Genomic DNA, 23,681 nt, shown 5'->3' with positions numbered 1-23,681 from the left:
AAAGAGGAGGTGGAAATAACCTGACAGTCTATATTGAGCAAACTCTTACCTACTGGCGAGGCTCCAAGGTGAAAGTACAAGGCCTGAGTTACAGTGAGATAAAACCTGTCTGAGAGCGGTGTGATGACAAGTCTTTCGCTGAGCCCAGAATATTCAAAACCATAAGAAATAACTGTAGAACACTGTTTGATTATGAAGTTATCCATGGGTTTTTCCCAATAAAACCGCAACTGCTTCTTCCATTCGAAGTCTTCGTTCGAGTTAACATTGTTCTGCACGAAAGTTTCGATGACATCACGGGAGTGGATATCGACTACAATCATGTTACTAATTTTCCGCCTGTCCAGAGGTGATAGATGATCTAGAAAAGCTGCAAGTTCTTCCAGCTGTTCATTTTGGATGCTGAGATAATCTTTCATTGCATTCACTTCACCCTGGAAAAGTAAATACCGCAGGTTTCAAAAGAGAAACAAAAGAGGATTACAACTCACGAAAAAAATTTATTTCTGGCCAGAGGTTGAACTTCGAGTTTATCACAAAAAGGTATTACTCAAATCAGTTGTTCTATCAGCATAAAATCATCTCTGTTCTGATATAATAGTTCAGTTTGGCTTCACTGGATAGAAAAATATCTGCGAAAAGTCACATCATTAAGCATTACCTAACATTAACTTTCAAACAAATTTTTTAGAAGTGTAAGCTGTGTAAAAAAGAGAAATTTTGGGGGAAATTTTTATGAATGAATTCGATTGATGGAAATCTCAAGGCAATATTTACACACCAAGTATAAAAATTTAGAATAATAAAAGCTAACTTATTTGCGGTCAATGATTGAAATGTCCCCACAGATGTGCTTTGAGTTCCAGTCCATCCTTAGTGCGACTGATTTGGTCGGAGACCGAAACACCTTTGCCAAGACATTTTAATCATTGACGTGAAAGTGAGTTCATTTCTATTGCTTTACACTTTCAAACTGAATTTTTCTTGGGTGGTTTTTCCTTTCTGTGCTGCAATATTTACAAACCTTATTTATGTTGCTGAAGACATTCTCAACTTCCTCTGTCCACCAGACTGAATTAGCGGCATAGATAATCATTCCTTGAAAGTTGAGAATCCATTCTGCACGCGGCTGTTTGACCTTTCCATAGTCATAAACAGCTTTCTTGATTAAATGCCAGCTGGTTTTGCGAATTTCGTCCGTCACCGAATTCATCCATTCTTCTAGAAAGCCGACAGCCTGCTGCGGAGACTTCAGCTTGATAGCTTCACCTTCATTGGATACAACAGCCGAAACGGTAAATTTCCCTTCACTGCTTTCGTTAAAATCCCAGCTTTGTATATTGTCAAACAACTATAGACAAAAATTATTCACCGAATTACAACGAAAATTTTATTTGCAGGAAACTTTCTGTGATTGCTGCATGTTTGCTTAAAGATTTGATTTTGTTATTTGATAGCTGATTGACGTTTTGTGCTATGGAGAATTTACAAATGGACTTAGCTTGCTTCAAAAAAAAGTTCGATTTGTTGTTAGTAAAGGTTCAGGGTATGTGCGGGAATTTCAGTTGAATATTGTGCCTGTATCAATTTCAAAATTGCATTTCATTAAAATTAATTTAAAAAACTAAGAGGAAAAAATTGAAATTCCATAGTAATCATTATGACAGAGATATCCATATTAGCCATAAGGTTTTTTCTTTCTGTCTAAGAGTTGGAAGTTACAAACCTTGATCAGGAAGTTTTTGATGTGAAAGGGCTTCAGGGTTCCCAGAATGGCCAACAGTTCATCATCTGACAAGAAAAAAAAGCGAGGGAACATCATGCGTTTTCTGTCCAAAATCTGATCTAAGGCCTTGCGACATAGCTCCAATTTCAGGAAGAGATCATGAAACTCTGGTATTCTGGTGGAACTATCTAGACATTGGTCTAAGACACGTGGGTTCTTGAAGGCCTCGATCATTATCTGAAATGATGTGAAAATCAGCATTTAAGAGAAAAACATTGCAGAGAATTAAAATGTATGAGTAAAAAGTAAAAACCATTCGAAAATTGTCATAAAATATTTTGCCATCATCACATACAGCATCACTTGATTTTCAGCAAAAATAAAAAAACTGAAAAAAATAAAAATTGATTGATGAATCTAACATGACTAAGTACATTACATTTAATACCTCTTAATGGCTGAATGCAAAAAATGAGTAACTCAAAAATCATTGATTATGTTTTATTTTCCCCTAGGAAAGTAAGAAAACATTTTCCTTGCAATTTTGTTTGAATTCTTCAGGATGAGTGAGGAAATTTAAAGGAAATTTCAATAAAAACTGTTGATTGGTTTTCCTTTGAAAACATAAAATACGAGCGAGACATGCAACGTCGCAATCTAAGATATGCATTTTGCGACTCTTGCTATCGATATACGACAATTCATTAATAAATATGGATTCCCATTGTGTACGTGCGTATAGGCGGCAGATACACCCATTCTTCACAATTTTAAGACTGATAACTTTAAATTTTACCAATTGATCGAAATTTATTAGATAAGGAATTCTACATATATTTTTTTCCAAAATGAAAGTTTTGAGAATATCACATCAATTTTGAATGGTTGGAAAAGAAGATGTGTGAAAATGTGGAAGCAGTGCTCGCTCTTTTCTCTTTTTTAAATTTGCTGAGCACAAACAAATACAATGATAATTTTTTCATAAAATTACCTTTCTGTACGTTTGATCAACTTGATCAAATATTTCTCTTTCTTTGGGGAGCTGCTCCGATAGAATAGAATTCGAAAAAACTCCAACGGCTAAGTGCAGCCAGAGAGATTGACAGCTGACCCATTCATCCAGGACCTCACTTACATTTGAAAGATTCATTTCCCATTTTTGAATTGTTTGCAGAAAAGATCCGACAAAACTGTAGAGAAAATTCAACTTTACAAACTGAAACTTAATTGATAAGGAGTAGAATAGAATTCCGAAAGATGGTTCAGTCACTTACTTTTCTTCCTTTTTTGCCCGATGCAAATTTTTGCAAATATTTGCACCCGATTTGCATCGGGCGAAAAAGGAAGAAAAGTAAGTGACCATAGTTCCCGATAAAGAAAACAAACAAGTAGCAAGACGGTTCAGTAATTTTTCGTTCTTACACGACTGAAAACTTTGAACTTTTAAAGTTGTTGAGTAAGAACTTTTCACTTAGGTTTGCATTTTGAATTTATTAAAAACTGAAAACTAAAATAATAATTGATGGTATGCATCATAATGTTTGGTCTCTTTTTAAATCTGATACTGGCCTAAACATAAGTTTGAAGGCCAATTTTGGCAAGTAATGCAAATTTTTTGGCATTCAAATGCAAACTAGCATGTTTTGCCAGAATTGGGATTTAAGTTCATGTTTACGCCAATATTAGACTCTAAAAGAGCCTGAAAATGATTAAATTATCATGTTTTTTCTTTCAGATAAAGCCTCAATGAGCAAAAACTCGTAGAGTTGAGGAAATTCAGCTAGAGTGGGCTCAAAAAAAGCCCTTATCAATATTCCTCCTTTGGTATCTAAGACATTTTTTTCAGAGGTAAAACCGATTTTTCTTGTCCCATCAAGGAAATGTTGAATTAATAATTTTAAAAAATCCCGTAATAAATTTATCTGTCTGGAAAGAAATACAAGGCACTTACTCCGAATTGGCCATCGTCTGCAACATCATAGTATGATCATCTAAAAGCAATAGAATTCCCGAAACGTCTCCAAGCATGTAGCTGCTGTCACAATCACTCTTATTGCCTTCATATTTTACTATCTGGAGCTGCATTGCCTCCCATGTTGTGACGATATCCTTGATACTCAGCTCAATCGCCAGCTCTTTGAGGGCGTTGTTGATGATCTCGAGACACGCTGCTTTGTGGTCATACAACTCCATCTCAAAGACGCACAACAAGTTGAAAGCTTCTGTGGAAATGTCAAAGTGTTTGCCTGTCCTGCTCATGAGCTCTTTCCAATGTCGACTGCGAATCGCCTCATTTTTAAGCTTGACGAAGAGCGGAATGGACTCTTTGAACTGGAGCATTGTTGTGAGGAGGGCACTCCCAGCTTCCAGCGACTGAACAGCTTCTGGAAGGTGTCGAAACTCGGCCAGAAACACCTCGATTCCATCATACAGGATCTGCGAATTGAAGTTGAGCCAAGACGATTTACCCCACTGCTCCCGAGCAGCTTTCTGACGATGGTACAACTCATAGATGACTTCCATGCCCTGAAAGTGTGCAAAAGCGGCCAGGTAACTATCATAACTGAACTTTGGTAGGTCGAAAAGCTTCTCAACTTTCAGCATTTCGTCCCTCTCAGAGTTCATTGATGCAAATAACGTCCTCCATTCTACGATTATTCCTTCTCCAAGTTTGAGGTTTTGCTTTATAGAGCCAGGTCCTTCTTCGTAGTAGCGCTGTGTAAACACTTCTGTGCTCTCGCCAAACTTCATGATGTCATTCCTTGTTATTTGAGCGAATACAGACTTGGCTGGTTCTAAAGATAATTTCCGATACATGGATAAATCTAAGAGCGAATTCCAGTCTGATTTGAGGGAGGAGAATAACTGCCGATCCTCAGCTGACACTGCGATGTTCTGCAATGACATGATGTGATATCGCTCGTCGACTTCTTCAAAAATAAGCTCTGCGTCAACAATAAGAAGCTTGATATCTGCGATAGCTTGGAGCACGATTTTAAAAGATACAACTTCACTCACGCCTGTCTCCAGGCTCGATTTCAACTCAAGCATTTTTTCTTGGAAATTATTCATCACCTTGCGAGTGTCATTGGCAAGCTTCTCACCAAGTTTATTTTTCCAAAGAACCAAGTGAGTTTTCAGACTGTCGATCAGTTTCGTCAAGTCAATTCTTATGCATTGAATGTCTGTAAATGTCTCAATTGCATTCAATTCTGCTAACATGTCTGAGTAAAAACTGAACTTCTCTTCGTATGCATTGAATTTTGGGTTTTGCGCAGCAAATTTCTCTACATTTGCATCTTTATCGAGCAACCAAACACTTTGATACTTCCTCCATTTGGACAAATATCTACTCAAGTCTTCTACTAAACGGTGGGCTGTTAGTTTAATTTGTAACAACACATCATTAATTGCTTTTACACCAATTAAATCATCATAAAATGAGAATAAATGTTTGAACTCTTTGTCTTCAGAGAAGACTTCCGGGCACAAGAGACAAGTTCCATGCATCCAGCGAGGGATTTTCATGAAATTCTCCATGAAACGTCTCACTGTAAGTATTATTAAATTGTAAATTTGAACAAAATTTGGTTGCAAATATACATTTTGAGGGCCTAGTAGAGCTTCGATCATGATTACTGATTCTTTACCATTCAGAAAATCATCAAATCCTCTGAGGTTTTGCAAGCATACGTCGATGAAAGTGTGAAAAATTTTTTTCTCACAATTTGTGTAGTAAAATATCATGAAAGGAGATTTGCCAGAGTTAGTTTGTAGAACCGTGGACTCAGTTTCATTAAAATTGGCCCGAGTAGCTTGTACAGGTTCAGGATTTTGCTCATTTTCTCCACTTGAATTGCCTCCAACTTTTCAAAGAAATCCTGTCAATAAAAGAAAAAAAAAGTTGATTATTGATATTCATACAAGTAAAATCAGTTGAACAGATTCGCTTTGCTTTTGGATATGAAAAATGAGATTTTTGTAGTTGAGATTAGAATGAAAACTTTGGGAAAAATTGTTGCTCACCCCTTAATGACCACCTCTTACTTCTTTTGAACAATTGCTCCTGTCGGATCAGGAAAACTTGAAAAATGATGTTTGAGTGCTTCAAACCAGGATTACCACTGACTGCTGCGACATTAAAGTTGCCTAAAGGCTTTTTAAATGTAGTTAGTGCTTTACGAATCGTTTCTTAGAGGGTCCATAGACTGAACCTCTATAATTCAGAGGCATGATGAGAACTCTCCAGCCATTGTTACAGGTTTGGCCTGACATGAACAAAAAAAAACGGTCACTGTGACCAACTTGGTGGTGAATGTGTTAAATATTGATTGCTTGGAATTTTTCCGTATCAAAATGAGTTTATCGAAATAAAGCCTGGTTTCGTTTTCCTCAAATATCAAAAAATTCACTGCCTATTAATTTATGCACGATCATTCGATCAAATTGATGCATTTATGCTAAAAGATGCAATAGGTGCTATATGCGAATGAATAAAATCAAAAGAAACTATGTAGCACAAAAATCCTACACACATAAATGGATATGAACATCCTTTAGATTTAATTCATTCTCACTTAGTTCTTTTCATTATAAATACATCCAGATGGTGAAAGTTGCTAAAATTATTCTATTTAGTAATTTTAATTGCAAAAAGATTGGAAAAAAAGAGGCAGGTAGAAAACTTGTTTAAAATTTTACATTCCAAGTCAAAAAAGCGTAGGCAATTTTTTGAACATTTCTCATGCAAATACTATTAATTTAAAAAATTCTTTCTTTTCTTAGCCACTTATTTTTTTAATTTGTTATTTTACTTTGTCACAAGATTAAAAAAGAAATTCAGAACTAAATGCTACCTTTGCAAATAATTATAATTCAAAATTGTAGAAAATTTTGACTCTCATAGCAGTAAATCATTTCCTTAAAAATTGCTTTACGATGCCATTTATTCAGTGATATTGTATACTCAGCTGTTAACGTACAAAACAACTAATAGTCCCCAGACGATGAGTGGACTGAATGAGAGAGAACAAGTCAAAGGCACCGATTAGAGACATCTTCTGGTCGAGCTTCTCACTGCAGCTATCCATTTGCATGACCAGATTCTTCAGGTTGTTTATTTTCAGTAGAACCTTCTCGGCGTAGGATTTTATTTGAAGCGAAGACCAATTGATGCGCACCAAGCCCGGATGTAACTGGTTTTCAACGTCCCTTAGGTGGTCCTTTGCAAATAGAAGCTGCAAGAGATTTCAACAATATTTTAATAACCATGCGGTTAAAAAAACTAAAAACCAGTTTCAAAATTTTAGGGATTCTTTCAATTATTATAAGATTATTTTAAGAATTATCGTGAAATGAGAGAGCCGTACCTGAGGGACATCGAGTCGATTCACAAGGGCACAGTACTCATGGGTCATATTCTTGATGATTCTATGGGCGTCAAATAATGGAATTTCAATGGCAATCAGTGTCCGAATGAGATTTGGTAGTTTGAATCCTAGTTGTTCCATCAGCTTAGCTTCAGAAATCACTTCGAAGAGGGAGTCCTGAAATATTTGGCAAACTAGTTATGACTAAATTAGTAATATGTAGAACTGATAACAGAGTAATGATAATATCAATAAATGAAGCTAACCATTTATGTATTAAAAAGCAGTGCAAACCTTTAAAGGCATAAATCAAAGATTTTGATTATGTTCAGTTCGATCTTAGGATTTTCCGTCCTAACCTCCTGGAAATTCTTTAATGTAATACCATAATTTTCGAACAAGCAGTCAAGACAATGAAGAAAATTAATACGGTTGAAAAGCTTTTCCTTTCCGGGTGTTAAACAATTCTGTGAATTTACAGTGTTATCTGGAATTTTAATTCTATCTAACCTTTCCGTTCAACACTTTTTGGATTAAATTGTCTCTGAATTTTTTACCGAAACTCTAAAGAATTGTTCTGATGAGAGAAACTCATCACAGATAACAGGAACGCTTTACAATGTGCAGGAGCAACAGGTGAACTTACCGTAAAATTCATACGAATCCCCAATTTCAGTTCAATGAGGAGTGCGTCTTCAATGAATTCACCCCATGCCAATGTATGAATTCGTTTCATTCTTGCCTTTGGGTTGATGGTCCCATATTTTGTCGAATCTACAGGGTTAAATAAATAAATAAAAAAAAAAGATCGATTTGATAATACAAAGAAACTGAAAGAAATTATTTTAAGGCTATGATAAATTTTCCTTAATTTTGATGTCAAATTAATGGTGATCAGGTGTTTTCAAAATTAAAAATTGCGGATAAATAGGAACCGTCAGGTATTCATTAATAGAAAGTCAAATCATTTTTTGTTCAGGTTCATGAGAAATTATGAAACCCTTATTTGATTTTGAGACGTGACATAATGGATCACGAGCTAGAGTTAAAAACGGTAAAAATATGCCAGCGTTAGAAATATGCTGAAAGATAATATCATCCTTAATGATTTTTTTAAAAAAATAGGAGCCTCTCTTTTTTTTAATCCTTGTTGTTTCTGTCTCTTTATGTTCAAAATTTGTCTCCAATTCCGATCATACATGGTTCTTACAATGTCTTAGCGGTAGAGACTGTTGTAGGGAGGACATTTTTGTACTACTTTTTTCCATCTCAAACTTCTCATCTGTCTTTTGCATAGTTTAAAACACCTTTGAGAGCTAAGTCGTGCACAGAGGCAAATTTTCTATAAAAGCCCTTGATATTGAGTCTCATGGGGAAATAAAATAAAATAAAATTTAATCCTCTTTTTTTGGTTCAAACTTGATGCAAATTAGTGACTTCATCTTAAAATTCGTTTGAAAATTTGCAAAGTTTCAAGAAAATACATGCTTCATCGAAGAAAATTTTGTAACATTCAAAGTCTCATAGACTGTAATTCTTCCTTAGCACGGCAACATTGAATTAAGCTACGTACAAAGAACATCTGCTTTGGACTGAGATCCTGTGAGCCATTTCATGGTGAGTGCAAGCGGGCTCATAGCAGTCGGCGAAACTGCTGGAATAAGAGCGTCTTCAATGTCTAATTTAGATTTCTGAGTTTTCTTCCGTTTAGTGTGCGATTTGAATTTTGACACAGACTTGGATGTTCTGGATCGTAACTGCTTGAGGTGTTTCATGCTGATCATGCGCAGATTGTTCTCTTTCGCTTTCTTGCTCTGCTCGTTTAACACCAAATCTAAGCCAAAGAAAAAAAAAACAACATAATGAACGAATGAATCTAGGCATAAGCAGTTCATAACATATGGAGGTTTCAGCAAAGTCTCAAATATCTGGACAAAGTGACATAGAGAAAAAAAAGGAGGTGATTGCATCTTGAGGTTTGTTTACCCTGTGACGTAGGTCGGTACAACCTGGCCAGCGAAATCCGGAATTCAAAGTATGAAAAACGGACCATAATGTCCCATTTTTTTGCTTAAATCAACTCATGATATAATTTCAAGCACTTTTTAGAGAAAGACTTTTTTTCCATAAATTATACCATTTCCAAGAAAATTGATGATAAAAGTCGCTGTGCCGACCTACGTCATCAAAAAAATTCCAAGATGCCCGAAATGCAAACACCTCCTTTTTTTTCTCTATGACAAAGTGGGACCAATCTGGTTCAGATAAATCAACATCGCAATAATCGAAAAATTAAAAATCAACACCCTAAACGAAAGGAAATTGTAAGAAAACAGTGGGTCTATCCATCCAGATCAGTCTTGATTACTGACGATACGGATGATGGCAATTCCGATTGTCAAGATACTCTTGTTGAAGAATAAAAAAATATTTTCCATTTTTTTAAGATTTCGATTTCTTTAAAGTCAGATTAATTGACATAATTACGATTTTTAAGATAAAAACCAGTTCAAAGACTTTAAATTTTGTTTCATTATATGACCAGAGATCATACAAACCTACAAATCTGTCGCTTTCTACCAACTCAATAACTTCTTGGGTCAGCGCTGTTTCTACGAGAGGGACAACTTTTTTCGACCAATTGTTATACTTCTCGTCTTCAAACTCTTTCATCTGCTTTACTAATACCAGGTATTCTTGGAAAACCTGAAAGAAAATCAGTTAAAACATATGTCCTATTATATGAAGTTTATAAAACCTTACATAAAACTTTAAAAAGTTTTTTTTAAATATTTTTTTTATAAAAAAAGCCAGTAGCGCTACAAGAGGCACTCAGATGTGGTGGTTTCTGAGAAAAACTGTTGGAAGGGGATGTCGACCCACAGTGATGATGTCCACATGCAGGGTGTCTAGAAAAATTTTATTTCCTTCCTTCTTGACTGTTCAGGTTTCCTGAATCCAAAGAAACGCATATACAATCATAGCTCAATGGCTCCGATTTGTACTGGTACAAATCAGTAAAGGCTCAAATTTCCGACAAAAGAATTTACTACAGACAGATAGAGAGCGCTGTGGGGCTGAGTGTTTAGCAGTAAAAAATTACAATCTTGCACGGGAGTTTGCGCCTCTCCCAGTTACACATTTTCTCTCTCTAAATCTCCCTGACCAATTTCAATTTTATCTCCTTAAATTTCCCAGTTACAATGGTCGCTGGACCCCTGGCATGGCGCTTGTGAGGCTCAATTGCAATGACATTACAAATCCTTGCAAACACCCACAAATAAATATTCTATCATGAACAATACTTACAGTGTTTTTAAAACTGAGAGCAGTAATTGCGTCAACTTTTTGAAAAGCTAGAATAGGCCTCTTAATGCGGTGAAACAAGAAACGCTCCCAAAATATGCTCCCGGCCACCGGAGGATAGTTACGCAGAAGCGGTGGTGATGCTTTCTGACTCTGAAATAAATTGCAGGTTGAACAATTATTCCAATAACAAGGACAAATATAGAAATCCAGCTGCAAAAAAAATCAGCAATTTACTTTAATAAAAAGCACAGGACAGTTCAAATGAAATTTATTGGAGATAAGTAAACACTGAAACAACACAGTCGTAATAAATTCATGCCTTGATATAAGAAGTATCTCTTTGAGAAGAAGTTCAAAAACTTATGAAAAGTAATGTTGAAACGCAAATTAAATACAGAGTTTAATTGATCTCATTTTAAAGTTTTAAAAATGTGTTGGTTACACTCAACAATATTTCATACTACTATGCAGTTTTATGCTTCATTGTTTATGGGCTAATTATTTAGGCTTCGATAGAATCTATATCTCCTAATGTGTTTTTCTTATATTTGCGGCATTTGTTTGCAGACTGTCTTGGCGTTGTTATTTTCCAAAATGCTTGTATTGGTGGTATTTGGACATTGATTGAGATTGAAAAAGACTTGCAATAATAAAAGTCATGAAAACAATGTGACACTTCACTCGCCAAAAAAGCGGAAGTGAACAATGTACCTGAAATATATTTTCGACAGTGGTAACTTCTTTCATAAACTGGTGCAAAATGGGCTCATACTTTGTTTTCAACTGTGATTGAATTGTAGCTCGAGTATCGATGTAATTGAATTTTTGTAGGATTTCGAGAGCTTCTTCAGAGCTCCTGAGAAAAATAAAAATCCGTGTGTAAGTTAGTTTTGAACGTGGCAAAAATTTTGATACAGTTTGTTCTCATTGGATGGTCATCATTCAATCCAAAAGACTTATGCATGGTGCTTGACATCTATTGAGAGAATGTCAGCTTAGGATATAGTAAAAATCTCAGGAGGCAAAAAAGGTCTCAGGGAAAAATTACTTTCTTGAGACCAAATTGTAATGAAACGTTGGTATTTTCTTGTTATTCACAAGATTTCCAACCAACCATTTGTTTATGCAAATGAAAAAATGCATTTTCCTACGGATCCTACATTGTAAAACTGGCTACTTCTTTTAGGACCTTCATTCAGAAGTCCGGGACTGTTGCATTTACGAATTTAACACTATGCACATATTAAACCGAAAAATTCCAAATTTTACCTCAGTAGAGTGAAAGACTCGTTGATGAAATATTTGGCCTCGTTTTCGATAGCTGCCACTTGATTTTCGAACCACTGCATGATATTTTCCCAATGCTCTTTTGAATCTTTCGAAAAGATTTCAAAATCAGCTTTCACTACTGGATGACACATCGATTCAACCTTCTTTACCACAGCATCGATCTGCACCGGATCACTGATTATCGACTTAAGCTCTGCTCCAAAGATATTGTGGAATTCTAACATTACCTAAAGTTGAATGGAGACAAAAATTAAAACAGAGACTTTTCTCAGGGGTGGGAGTAAATCTTGGTTTTAATCAAGTAGAGTTGCTATCAATGCATTGATGGCAACCTAACGCAAAGTGAATGAGATAACTAAAGGAACTAAAATAGGTAAATTTTCTTTGTTCTTGAATTACACTATGCCCTAGAAAAACGGTTTCTGTCCACAGAGGCAGAATTGGACTACATTGTGCAAGTTCTGTAAGTATATTCTAGTCTATCGATTAAATTTACATAGCAAAGAATTTTAAAAAACATGTTCTGAATAATAAACTTTTTGAATTGACCAATTTGTTTTGTTAGAAATTCAGAGGGAAAACTGAGATTTTAGCATGGTTTTTTGAATACCTTGTTCCTCTTTAATATCCTCTAAATATTCACTTCAACAGGTGAGACGATCGAACCTTGACTGATTGAAGAACAGTTGTTTACATTAGCAGATGGACAAAATAAATTTTAGCGATTATGTAAAACTGGACTTCAGAGATCCGAACACTGAAAAGAAAAATTGTTAGCCCACAAAAATTGAAGGAGTCAATTTACCTTGGAAACATGGTTCAAATCATCAGCTACAGCAGCCATGTAGTCAGACTCTGAGAAAAGCATCTCTTTATTGAATTCCCATCGCACACTGGTGCCAGTTGTCTCAATCCTCATCCTTGTGTCAAGGTAGCTTTGCCGCCATGCAACAAGCAAATCCACTGCTTCGTTTGTCAGCTTTTCCACCTTCCTCAGGTCCTGACTGAAAAGATCAAATAAAACTTAAAATTACTGTACAAATTTCATTGCTTCAACTTTATTTTTTGATGCGTTCTATGTTGATTGCATTTGGCCCAATATTGGTGAAAGAAGAACATTTGAGGGACCAAAGTCAAGATTCAGCTGGAATTACCTTTGACAAAATCGTTGGAATTTCAAACTATTTTCATGTGCTCATCTTTAAAATAAGATAAGAAGTTCGGATAATTGATTCCACATTCTCAGAAAGGGAAAATAATGCACTGCAAGTTTACAATGAAAATGAAACTGATATCTAACTTCGACACCGATGAGAGTGTATTTTTCCCTTCATGCTCCACAGAAAAATTGAACTGATTATTTTCCACATAACGTAAGTGCCAAAATTGAGAATGCGAGAGAAACAAGAAAAACTGTTTTATTTGCTTTGTTGGCAATCTTCAATTTCAAAAAATGTATGTTCTTTTAGTAGGCTATTTTTAAATCAGACACGATTGATTATACTGAAAAGAAGAAGGAAAAAACAAACCCTCTATCACCGAAATAAAGATTGGCGCTTACGTCATTTGGAAAATAATTAGTTCAATTGATTGACTGCCTATTTGTATAAGAGTCGTTGCTACTATGGGCCTCAAACACACGAAAAAGGATTCTTTTTTGCTTTTGACGCTCCCGGAAGTTCCATTTTACGAAAACTGATAAAATGGTTCTTACTTGAAGAGCTTGGAGACATTGAGTAGATTTTCGACTTTAAAGCAGAGTGCCCATTTGATTCTCTCCAGCAGAGTTGCCATATTTTCATCTTTAGAATAGTAAACTGAGAGATACCAGATGATTCTGAGCCCTTCCATGAGATCATACAAGCAGTTTTTGATCTCACCTAAAGAGTCACTTTCCATTAAAACCTGAAAAAATGATGCATTTGTTTTAGAACTCACTTATTTCATGATCTTGGACAACATTGGCACAATTGCTGTGGCTGTAGCTTTTGCGTCCCTAAGCAAAGTAGCAGCACTGGTACTGTATTTGATTCCTACCTGCGTATGGAGAGTTTGACTGGATTCAGAGGTGAACTCTGTCATAATGTGAAAGATTCCCTCCATTACGATCTCGACTTTAAGAGCTTTATCTGAGCTTAACAGTTCATTTCTGAGAAAACTAGAGGCACCATCGTTCTCTATGAGGAGTATTACAAAATCGGAAATACTTAAATCGCAAATCTTTGTGAGAGCTCCAACATTGGATGTAGGACACTTTAAAACAAATATTTCTATTTTTTAAATTCTTTTTTTGTTCAATTCTTCTTAATAGAAATTTTTGTTTTTGCCAACTTTAGGAGAGTTTGAAAAAGTAATTGTCAATTTGGTCAATTCAAAGAAAAATTTTATTACTTCAGAAATGATTTACGAAAGGAATTGGCATGGAATACCAACACCGGAAAAAATGCTGATTCAACATTCTGGATGTTAAAAAAAAGTGCGACAACTCACAAAACATCCTGACATTGCTAGAGTAACTGCTGTGGCAGTTAACTCAGCGTTTTGTGAGTTGTCGCACACTTTTTTCATCCAGAATGTTAAGTTAGCATCCTTTTTTTTTCGGTGAAGGAATTCAGCACTGACAAAATTTTTATCGTATATGATGTGATGTTCCACATGACCTCCTGAGTATGATGAGCTCTTAAAATAGAATTTTTGCTTTACTCAAGATTGGCTTACAGAAAGTTTAATTTTAAAAGTTCATTGTGCTCAGGAGGCCGAATAGAACATCATATCAAATAATATCAAAATTTACCAGTTTTTTTGGTATTGTGTGCTTAGTCCCCAGAGCATAAATAACTCAGTTCACAGGTAAAGCTTGATTGGCCAAAACATGTTTTTTTCATGAAGCAAGCCAAATTATTGAACGCTTAAGGACCAAATATTTTCTTTAAGCAAAGTTTTTTCTTAGAAATACTAGAGTAGCATTACAAACTTACTTTGAAGTGACAGAGAATAGTTGATAAAAATCTGACGTTATCTTGCGTTTCGACAAAATGCCTCTTTAGATCTGCTTGAATGTCTTTGAACTTGACAAAATGCTCTGAAGTTGTAAGCGATAGCAGATTGATGACTTTCAACACCATTGGGGTATTAAGCTGCTCTTGCAAAATGCTTAGCTCAGCTTCTAACTCATGCCAGTGCGTGTACTCAGCAATTGGTCCGTCTCCAATAGGTTTCTGAGGAAAATTTTGAGCCAAAAATAATGTGTTACTTTAGCATGACACGTCATAATTAATAGAGTTACCTGAGGAAAAAATACAAGGTACTATGTAAGGAAAAAATACCATGACTGGTGCAAATCTATTGTATGTAAATTATTGGTGCCATTTGATGCTGGGTCCACACTTCTGTCGGAGAATTCAAAGCCAGGAAGTACAAAAATTAAAATCATGCTTAAGTTAAACAGTTTTAAAAATTCAGATGGAACAGTGATTGTTGCCATGAATGTGTAGTATCCTTCACTAATTTAGACTTTTAGAAAACGCCTGAGGCCTGAGGACTCAATCAACCCTTGAGCACTTTTAATTATAGATGGTTCTAGATCAGACAAAATTGATTAAACTGTTACAACTCTGAAGCGAAAAATTTGAATTGCACATTTACTGGGTCTTTTTCAATCACATGCAAAAATAGGAAGGCGAAAAAAAAGGTTTTGAAAGATGGAAGGCTTTCGGAAATGGTAAAGGCAGCTGTGTTGGCGAGAAAATAACTTCTAGTTCGGAAAAATTACCACTAGTGGTGTATACCAGCAAAAGGGGCTGAAAAGAATCACCTTGAAAATTGTGGGGAAAGGAAGCTTTTAAGATGAGAAGGCTAAATCCAGAAGTGGGAATGCTTAAAACTTCCTGCATCCCTTTTTAAAAATTTGATTTGATCTTTCTACAATTTGATTAAACTACACAGATCTAGATTGACACATTGTTTGCCTTTATTAACACTCCAGCTATTCTGAAGGAATTTTCTTGTTTTTCTATCAAAAGAATTGTTATCCAGACCAGGTCTGAATCAGAGAAAAATACCTCTTCAAACGATCGAAATCGTCAGAATTTACCATACCTCAACTAAATCATGACCATACTTGTAAAAATTATATTTATAATAGAAGGGGGAGGGGGAAGTCCTTACTTTGCTAATTATGCGCTCCAAATTTTTACTCAGTCGTTCGTTCCATAATTTCACTGCCTCTTCCAACTTTGTTACAACCTCTTCATTTTGACTCAAAAGTTTTGGTTTGAAATCTTTGCTTGTGAGCTCTGGTAGATTTGGCACTGGCAAACTAATGTCACCTGTTAAGTGATTTTGTGTCCTGAGAATAAAACGAAAAAGGCATGAGACAAAGAAAACGGGAGGCACTACGCTTACATTTCTTCATCAAGACTTTGCCTGCGACATCACACACAGACGTCACACTTTACTTTGAACAAGTGATGTACAAGAAAAAGTATGTTTAAAGGTAGAACCAGGTAAAAAAAAATTAAAATCAAATTTGACTACATTTTGCAGTCAGGAACTACAATATCTGAATCATTTTGAAAACAAAATATGTGCCATTAGTTGCCGTAGGCAGATAGGCATTTATATGTATGAGCCAGAAATTTTAGTTCCTAATTGCAAAGTGTTGTCCGATTGTTGAGGGATCGGACAGATTTAATCGTAATCATCAGCCTAATCACATCAGATGTTGTCTAACTTATTTTTTTCTTTACTTCTTTAACAAAAAGTAAACATCATTCTGGTTTAATTAACATTGAGTGAATGCAGCTATACCTCCACTGATTCCAATTTGGATATGAAAAAGATGTGCATATTTTTTTAGTTTGAAATTTTTTTTTACATCAAATGGACTTTATTTTGCAATTAAGAACTACAATTTCTGGCTCATTTTAAGAAAAATATATTTTCTATCAGTTTCCCTGGGCAGATACAAGTCATTAAGTTATCTGTGAGCCTGGAATTGCAGTTCCTTATTGCGAAATGAAATCCAAATGAAAAGAACATTTTGTAGGTAAACAATAGTTGAAATCGAAATAAATAAAAAAGAGAAATGTGTTGCTTTGCGTTGTGGATTAAGTAGTGATATATAATTACCAATCAATCATTTTGATGAGAGACTCAAGTTGCTTAAGCATTTCTACTTTAAAAGGCTCGCATTCAGCATTGGCATCATCAAGTAAAAGAGCCGATGTTCTTCGTGACGTCGCTGAGGCTGTGCTTGATTTCCTACGAATTGTTGACGTTATCTCACCCAACGGCATTCCTGATAAAATGAAGCAAAACACATGTTCTCAATGAACCTTCACTTGTGTGTATGATGTTACCTTATATTATTAAGATTAGAGGAAAGTGACAAATTAAATCACGATCAATGGGTCAGTTGTGCTAGTGAGGGTATTGATTTTGATGGTTTAGGCTCGTAGATTGGCAAGAAACAAAAAGAGCTGTACAAACGCCTGGTTCTTCCAACAAATATTAATCGAAATATCGCTCTTTGAAAAACACCTGGTATAAAGTTACCCACTTTGATAGTACATACTATGGTTCCATTAATTAGTGGGACACACATTAGCACTGGTTGCTCAACTTAAAATATGGATGAAATTATGGTGGAAGGAACCATGGTTTGCACCATGGCAGAGGAGGACGTCATATGCCACGTCTTTTGAAGGGCAATATCTCTGTTTATATGAAACCTAGAAACTTGATACACGGACAGATCTTATTATTTTTAGCTGATCTGTAATCTAAAATCATCAAAACACGAATTTTTAACTAGTACAACTAGCCAATTAGTACAGAGAATGACAACAAACAAAAAAATAAATTCCTTCACAAATGTTGTGCCCTCAAGAAATGGCAAGGAAAAATGCATAGAATCAGTGTTAAATTGTAATTCAAACAATAACAAATAAATGATCTGTAAAACTACCTATGTAAATGGTGAAAAGGGTCGATTACACCCCAGATAAAGGACATTTTTATCATGGACATTCTGAAAAATGTGATAATTGAATAATACGTAGGTAGCAGGATCGTTTTTTCATGGTCTGAACATAAAGATTAGCTATAAAAGAAATAAGTTCTGTCCAAAGGCCAAATTTCTACGGTAATTTGATACTCCTAAAACCTATTTTCTAAAAATTATATTCACCAACTGACTGCAGTAGACGCACGGGTTGTAGAGACGGTAAGTTGGAATTTTTTAGCCAATGTGCGTTAAAAATCCAGAAAACTGAAAATCTCAATGGAGGCTGCTCTGTACGATGGGTCCAATTAGACCCACAATGCGTCTGCAGTTGCCTTTATGAATGGTCGTAACTAGTGTTGCACCAAAGAGCGTATCTCTTTGAGGGAAAATTGTGCTCGAATGAGCTTTTTTCCTCTGCACTGAGATTTCTTGTTTTCTGGATTTTGAACGAAAATTGGCCAAAAAATTCTAACTTACTGTCTAAAAATTAGATTAGTCAATTTCGTCAAAATCTTACCAAGGTGTGCTGCTACGAGTTCATCCAAATCAATAGCGCCCTCAACACTCTCCTCAATATCTAAAGGTCGTAACATTGTGACCTCCTCTTCCGTTTCAGACTCTGGTGTTTGTGGATCCTCCTGCGAATCTTGAGCCTCAAGGGATCTACGTTTGACCACTGGCACGACTTCCACCACACGATCTTGCTCAAGGAAAGCTTCTTCGGCAGCAAACTCCTGCTGCATTTTGAGCGCCATTCGCCAAAAGTCTGACGGTCGACAAAAAGCTTCCATTGTTGGCGGGTAGTGAGCCTGTTTTGTGCCGTCACTGTCATCTTTAGTCCGCGATTTCCGTTTCAATTCCAGTAAGGGGTCTTGAAACTGGCATGAGATGAGGGACATGAAAACCTGTCGTGAAGAAAAAATTATCAAGTTTCACTGAAAGGAATAATGGACAGATTTAGATCGCTGGGAAAAATTTCTCATAACTGAACGAAGGAAACTGTTGTAACAAGCTGGTCAAGTCTACGACTCCAAAACAAATGTTTAGCACTGCAGCTTTTTTTTTAGTGCGACAGCATTGCATCAAAAAAATTGAATTACAGGTTCTGATTTTTGAGTGTTAGGTTTTGAATATAAAAAATTGGAATATTTTATATCTATTCTAATGGAAGTATTTTTTTCCTTTGATTCATTTTTTCAATTTTTTTTTCTATTATTGTTATTTTATCACATTCGGATGTTGTTCATTTTTCCACATAATATTTATCTCAACATTTCTTTCTCTGTGCACACCTACGAATCTAACCATCCAATCTTAGGAATTTCGTTGATTTTTGCATTCTCGCCTCTAATTGGTTGAATTAATCAACAAATTTTGCCATTATTGAGCATTCACAAATCCCAAAATTGTATCATATTCGATTTCAAACATTCGCACATTGGGTATGCCCTATATTAACATTTAAAAAGTTGAGCAGGTATAGTTACTGCGCAAGTTAAATAAAAGTTAACATGCTAAAGTCAAAGACCTTTAAACTGAAAAACGCTTTAAAATTTTTCGATACCTTTGTTCCATTAAGTGCTTGCAAATACTTTGATTTTAGCACAAAATAATTCCACAGATATTAAAAGGAAATATTTTCCTTTTTTTTAAACATATAAAATGGATGTTATTAATAAAGTTACATAAGCTCATATGTCCTTCTCCCAAAAAATAGCTCTAGATCTTCTAGCATTTCTGAGAAATTCTGAGATATCAAAAGTCAGTAAAATATTATACATACAGAAATGATGAAATCTTACTTGTTTAATTAAAGTCCGGAGACCAGGCAAAAAATTTCCGCTGATAGACCCAACCAAGAAGTAGACAGGCATCTCAGCCACAGCTTCTTCCCAAGTGTCAGTAAGTGGAACTGGATGGTAACATTGACGGATGAAGTAAGCATATTGCTGGTTCATATCAATTTTGTTTCCATTCACTGCACCAAAATGGCAGTGAAGTTGTGGGGCCGGCACTACTTTCGTCACAACTTTCTGGAAAAATAAAAAAGGTTTTCATCCACATGCAAAATAAGTTGAGTTTTTCAATGCAATTCTTCTATTCCACAAATTTATTTTACACATAGTTATAATTATGGGGAGTTTCTCTGATGATCCCCAGAGAACACAAAAGGAAGATAAATGTTGGAGGCTTTGGAAATTATAACTTCCGAGTCATCTAAAATTAAAGATTTTCCTCATTTATCATTCATACACAACTTAGGGACTTAAGTTTCACAGGAAATTGTTAAAATAAGTTGGGGGTTTTTCATCAGACAAGATTCTAGATATTCTTCTTTTCAACTTAAATTCTACTTTAAAGACGGGAGAAAAATTATAATTTAAAAAACAGAGAAATGATTGATTGGACATACCAGTCACGAATAAAAGTAGAGAAACTCAAAAAAAATTTACCTTAACAGTGACATATTCAGGAGGTGGCGTAGGTAATTTTGGAGCTTCTTCCACCACTAAAAAAAACAAAAAATTGATTGTTAAATTTCTAAAATAAAATTTAGTAAAAAAAGCTCTGAAAAAATGGACTATTCATGGATAGGTAACATTTTTTGGGGAAATTTAGGAGATGTAGTTTTTTAATTTATCTTACACAAGCACTATCTATGAAGCTACTTCTACATTCTCAGAATGTACAGGATTTAGTAATGACTAATGTTGCTTTATTTACGATTACATTGCTTTTGGGGTACCTACCTATGCAGATTATCACAGGCGGTAATTTTTTAATCACACCGCATATTTTTTTCTCTCTCTTTTTGCAAAAAATACCATTACTTACATTTTAGAAGAGGTCAATTGTTGGGTGGTGAAAGTTGTAAAAAGTCACTTTTCTAAAAAGTACTTTAGAGGGAATCAAAGTAAATCGCAACTTTCTTCTCTGGAGGCCCCCAGTGAATCTCATGACAACGTTGGATTTAACGATATTTTACAGAGATTAATTAACAGACGTGAAAGGACAGCCAGGGCAGTCCCTTAAAAAGATGACAGTAAGCGAAGGAGGGAGGAAAATCCCTTTCCAGCATATCAATGACTAAAGTAAAAAAAATGCGCACTTCCGAGTGTGATGATAAGTCGCTCATGCTTCATGTTTTTAAAATAAAAACAAACCAGTGATTTTTCTTGAAATTTTAGGTGAATTTTTTCCATTTATCCTTCATTTATATTAACAGACAATCTTGAGGAAATATTTTGGTTGGTTCCCTTTAAAAATTAGAATGTAATTAATTAAAGATTCTGAAACGCTGCAATAAAGATACGCATTTGTCGATTTCAGCTATCAAATTCAGAGAATGAGATGCTTAAAAACTCTGATTGATTTGCTAAAAAATTGCCTAGCATCACTAAAAATAAAGATATAAAAACATACAAGTGACAGGACTGCGTCTTCCTTTCTTCGACTTCTTCGACTTGGAGTCCTTTCTGCCTTTTCTCTTCTTGTCACCATCGTCATCCATGCTCTGCGTTTCCAGGCCATCATCTTCTTTTGTGGCCTCACCACCGTCTCGCTCCTGCAAATCTGCTTTTATTCCGGGATCTGGTTCGTCCGGATCAGCGTGAAGAGCTGAGGATTCGTTGACCTCATCAAGATCAAGCTTCTTGCTACCTCTCCGCTTTTTCTTGATGTTCCCTTTGCTCTTCTTCCGTTTCGGCTCAGTTGTTAACGCTATGACTGACTCCGGTTCTGGTTCCAGCGTCTGTGCAGGTTGGGCCACTAAAAACGGAAAGAAAGTCAGGCTTAAAAAAGAATACATCATCGAAAAAGGGACTGTAATATAAAAATCTAGATGTTCACTTCCAGGTTTTAATGGTGAAACTTTTTTTTTAAAAAAATTTACTCAGCACATCCTTTTTATACTTTGCAATTCTTTATTTGTTTGTAATTGTAATGGTTAAACTAAAACGCCCTTCACCTTGTCTGCTGCTGCATTTGAAAATTCCTACTCTAACTTCATTAGGTCAAACTAGCTATTTTGGCATGAGATTTTTGGCAAGTTTTTTACAATATGTAAAGAAATTATGTGAAATTTCAATACTTAAAAATGATTTTTACAGTTATCCACAACAAAAAATGATGAAAATTTCAACAAATTGCATTCAAAACTACTCTTAACTTATTTCTACTCAAACTGCAACTTTGTGTGTTTTTGTTAAACTCGCTCTGTATAAGAAGCAAAATAAAAATTTCGTCAATGATATGAATTAAACTAGTAAGAGTACGAGGTTAGACCATAGTATAAAAAATTAAGCTTATACCTTCCTCCTGAACATCCACCTCCTCAAGGACTGTTTTGTCATAGTAGGTCTTATAAAAAAACACAACAATCCGCTTGTGATCATGACTGCCACAAATGGGTTTATCCAAAAACTCGTCAAGGAGCGTACTCACGACTCCTTCTTTACGATATAGAAGGTTATCGAAAAGAATGTAGTTATTTTCTTCATTGAGGAACGTTAACACCCTCTCTTTCAGCCACTGTTTTCGGAAATCAAAAGACATTGCTCATGACTAAGCAGAGAAGCTGCAAACTAAATTCCGGCATTTACATTGATTGATGAGAGCAAAGAACTTGAACAGGGAGGAAATCAAGACGAACTAGAAAATGCACATGCATTGCTCCTTTTCAAAAAAAAAAAAAAAAAAAAAAAAACTGATATTTTTATGATAGTCGGATGGGTAAGTAAAATTATCAGACTAAAAGAGATGAAATATGTGCAGCTAAGGCATTACAAATTGAATATTACTTTAATGGGACATTATGGTAACTTTTGAGCAAACACTTAAGAAAGCATTACGGGATGGATGCCCTCTCCTCTTAATAATAAGTCATGACAAGAAAAAAATCATTGTGATTGTAACTTTGAAGCTTTAAAATTTAGGGCTTCTCTCAAGCCATACTGCCTCCCTTGAATTGGATAACAGCGCTGAAGTAAACCGTTGCCATGGAAATAACCTGTTGATTGAAAACGACCGGTGGCAGGACTAGGTTTTGGAGGGGACAAAAGAATCATACGATCTTCTATTCTTATTGAGTGTGGTTGGCACAAGGTGTGCTAAAGAAACTTGAAAAAAATAAAATAAAATATTGACTATTATAATTACAATAATTGTACAATATTGTAGTGAAGCATCTTGAAATTCATACGAAAAATAGTTGACAATTAACAACTTGATCAAGTATTTTAATTCTGGTAAAAATTTGAAAATTTTGAGGAGAGGGGCAAAAGAGGGCTTGCAGTAAAACTAAAAACTTCACATACTATAGTTGTATAAAAATGCATTTATTATTAGGAGTACAAAGAAGAACTTATGATTTAATTAACAGCAAGAAACAATATCACAAGGCAGATTGCATTTTATGCAGCGAAAATCATAAATATGCAGGTGAGAAAATCAAAAAATAAAACTTATGAATTATTATTATTAAATTATTAATTTAGAAAAAACGATTGAACACAATAAGGAACTAAAAATAAAATGCACTATATACGAAGTTACTGTTACTGTATAATTAAGTTTCAGTTGTAGATTAAGTCAGAGATTCAAAGTTCGAATATAAAATTTTAGTTTATCATTAAATAACTTTAAAAACAATTTTATAATACGCCCTTCCACAGGCTATCTCTTCAAATAATACCTTTGGACAGGAAGGTGAAATAAGTAAAATAATATCAGCTATTATGAATGAATCGATCACAAGTGCATTCGTCACCTTCCAGCCAAAGTATCACAAGCTCTATACGACATTTAAAAATTTCTGCCTCCATTTTATTTTTTACAGAGAAATTCTTGGTTGAATCTGTTTGAACATTTCACTGAATTTAATCGGTAGCACCAAGTGAAATTTTTGGACAGCTTCGTTCAACAATTTCTCTGTAAGAAAATAAAATGGCAGCGGAAATTTTTAAATGTTGGATGGCATTTG

At 35.0% G+C, this 23,681-nt stretch overlaps 1 protein-coding gene across 1 annotated transcript in view; it reads right to left on the bottom strand.

Moving 5' to 3' along the window:
* Positions 1–22,400, bottom strand: part of LOC109037090 (Dynein heavy chain at 89D) — a 53,654-nt gene extending 31,254 nt beyond the window's left edge. The window contains 23 exon segments of the mRNA XM_072303589.1: positions 50–434; positions 1,025–1,351; positions 1,727–1,963; positions 2,718–2,916; positions 3,678–5,467; positions 5,470–5,607; positions 6,709–6,963; positions 7,096–7,272; positions 7,742–7,869; positions 8,669–8,929; positions 9,654–9,801; positions 10,405–10,554; positions 11,116–11,260; positions 11,674–11,921; positions 12,500–12,698; positions 13,409–13,599; positions 14,673–14,946; positions 15,788–16,042; positions 16,825–16,993; positions 18,219–18,606; positions 19,504–19,734; positions 20,155–20,210; positions 21,125–22,400. Of these exon segments, the coding sequence (XP_072159690.1) occupies positions 50–434; positions 1,025–1,351; positions 1,727–1,963; positions 2,718–2,916; positions 3,678–5,467; positions 5,470–5,607; positions 6,709–6,963; positions 7,096–7,272; positions 7,742–7,869; positions 8,669–8,929; positions 9,654–9,801; positions 10,405–10,554; positions 11,116–11,260; positions 11,674–11,921; positions 12,500–12,698; positions 13,409–13,599; positions 14,673–14,946; positions 15,788–16,042; positions 16,825–16,993; positions 18,219–18,606; positions 19,504–19,734; positions 20,155–20,210; positions 21,125–21,509 (6,736 nt within the window). The 5' untranslated portion in view covers positions 21,510–22,400.
* Between the last annotated feature and the right edge of the window lie 1,281 nt (positions 22,401–23,681).

Source organism: Bemisia tabaci, chromosome 8 (genome assembly GCF_918797505.1).
Source record: "Bemisia tabaci chromosome 8, PGI_BMITA_v3".
Classification (NCBI taxonomy): Eukaryota; Metazoa; Arthropoda; class Insecta; order Hemiptera; family Aleyrodidae; genus Bemisia; species Bemisia tabaci.
The sequence above is the reverse complement of the archived record's forward strand: the minus strand, read 5'-3'. Positions and strand labels throughout refer to the sequence as shown.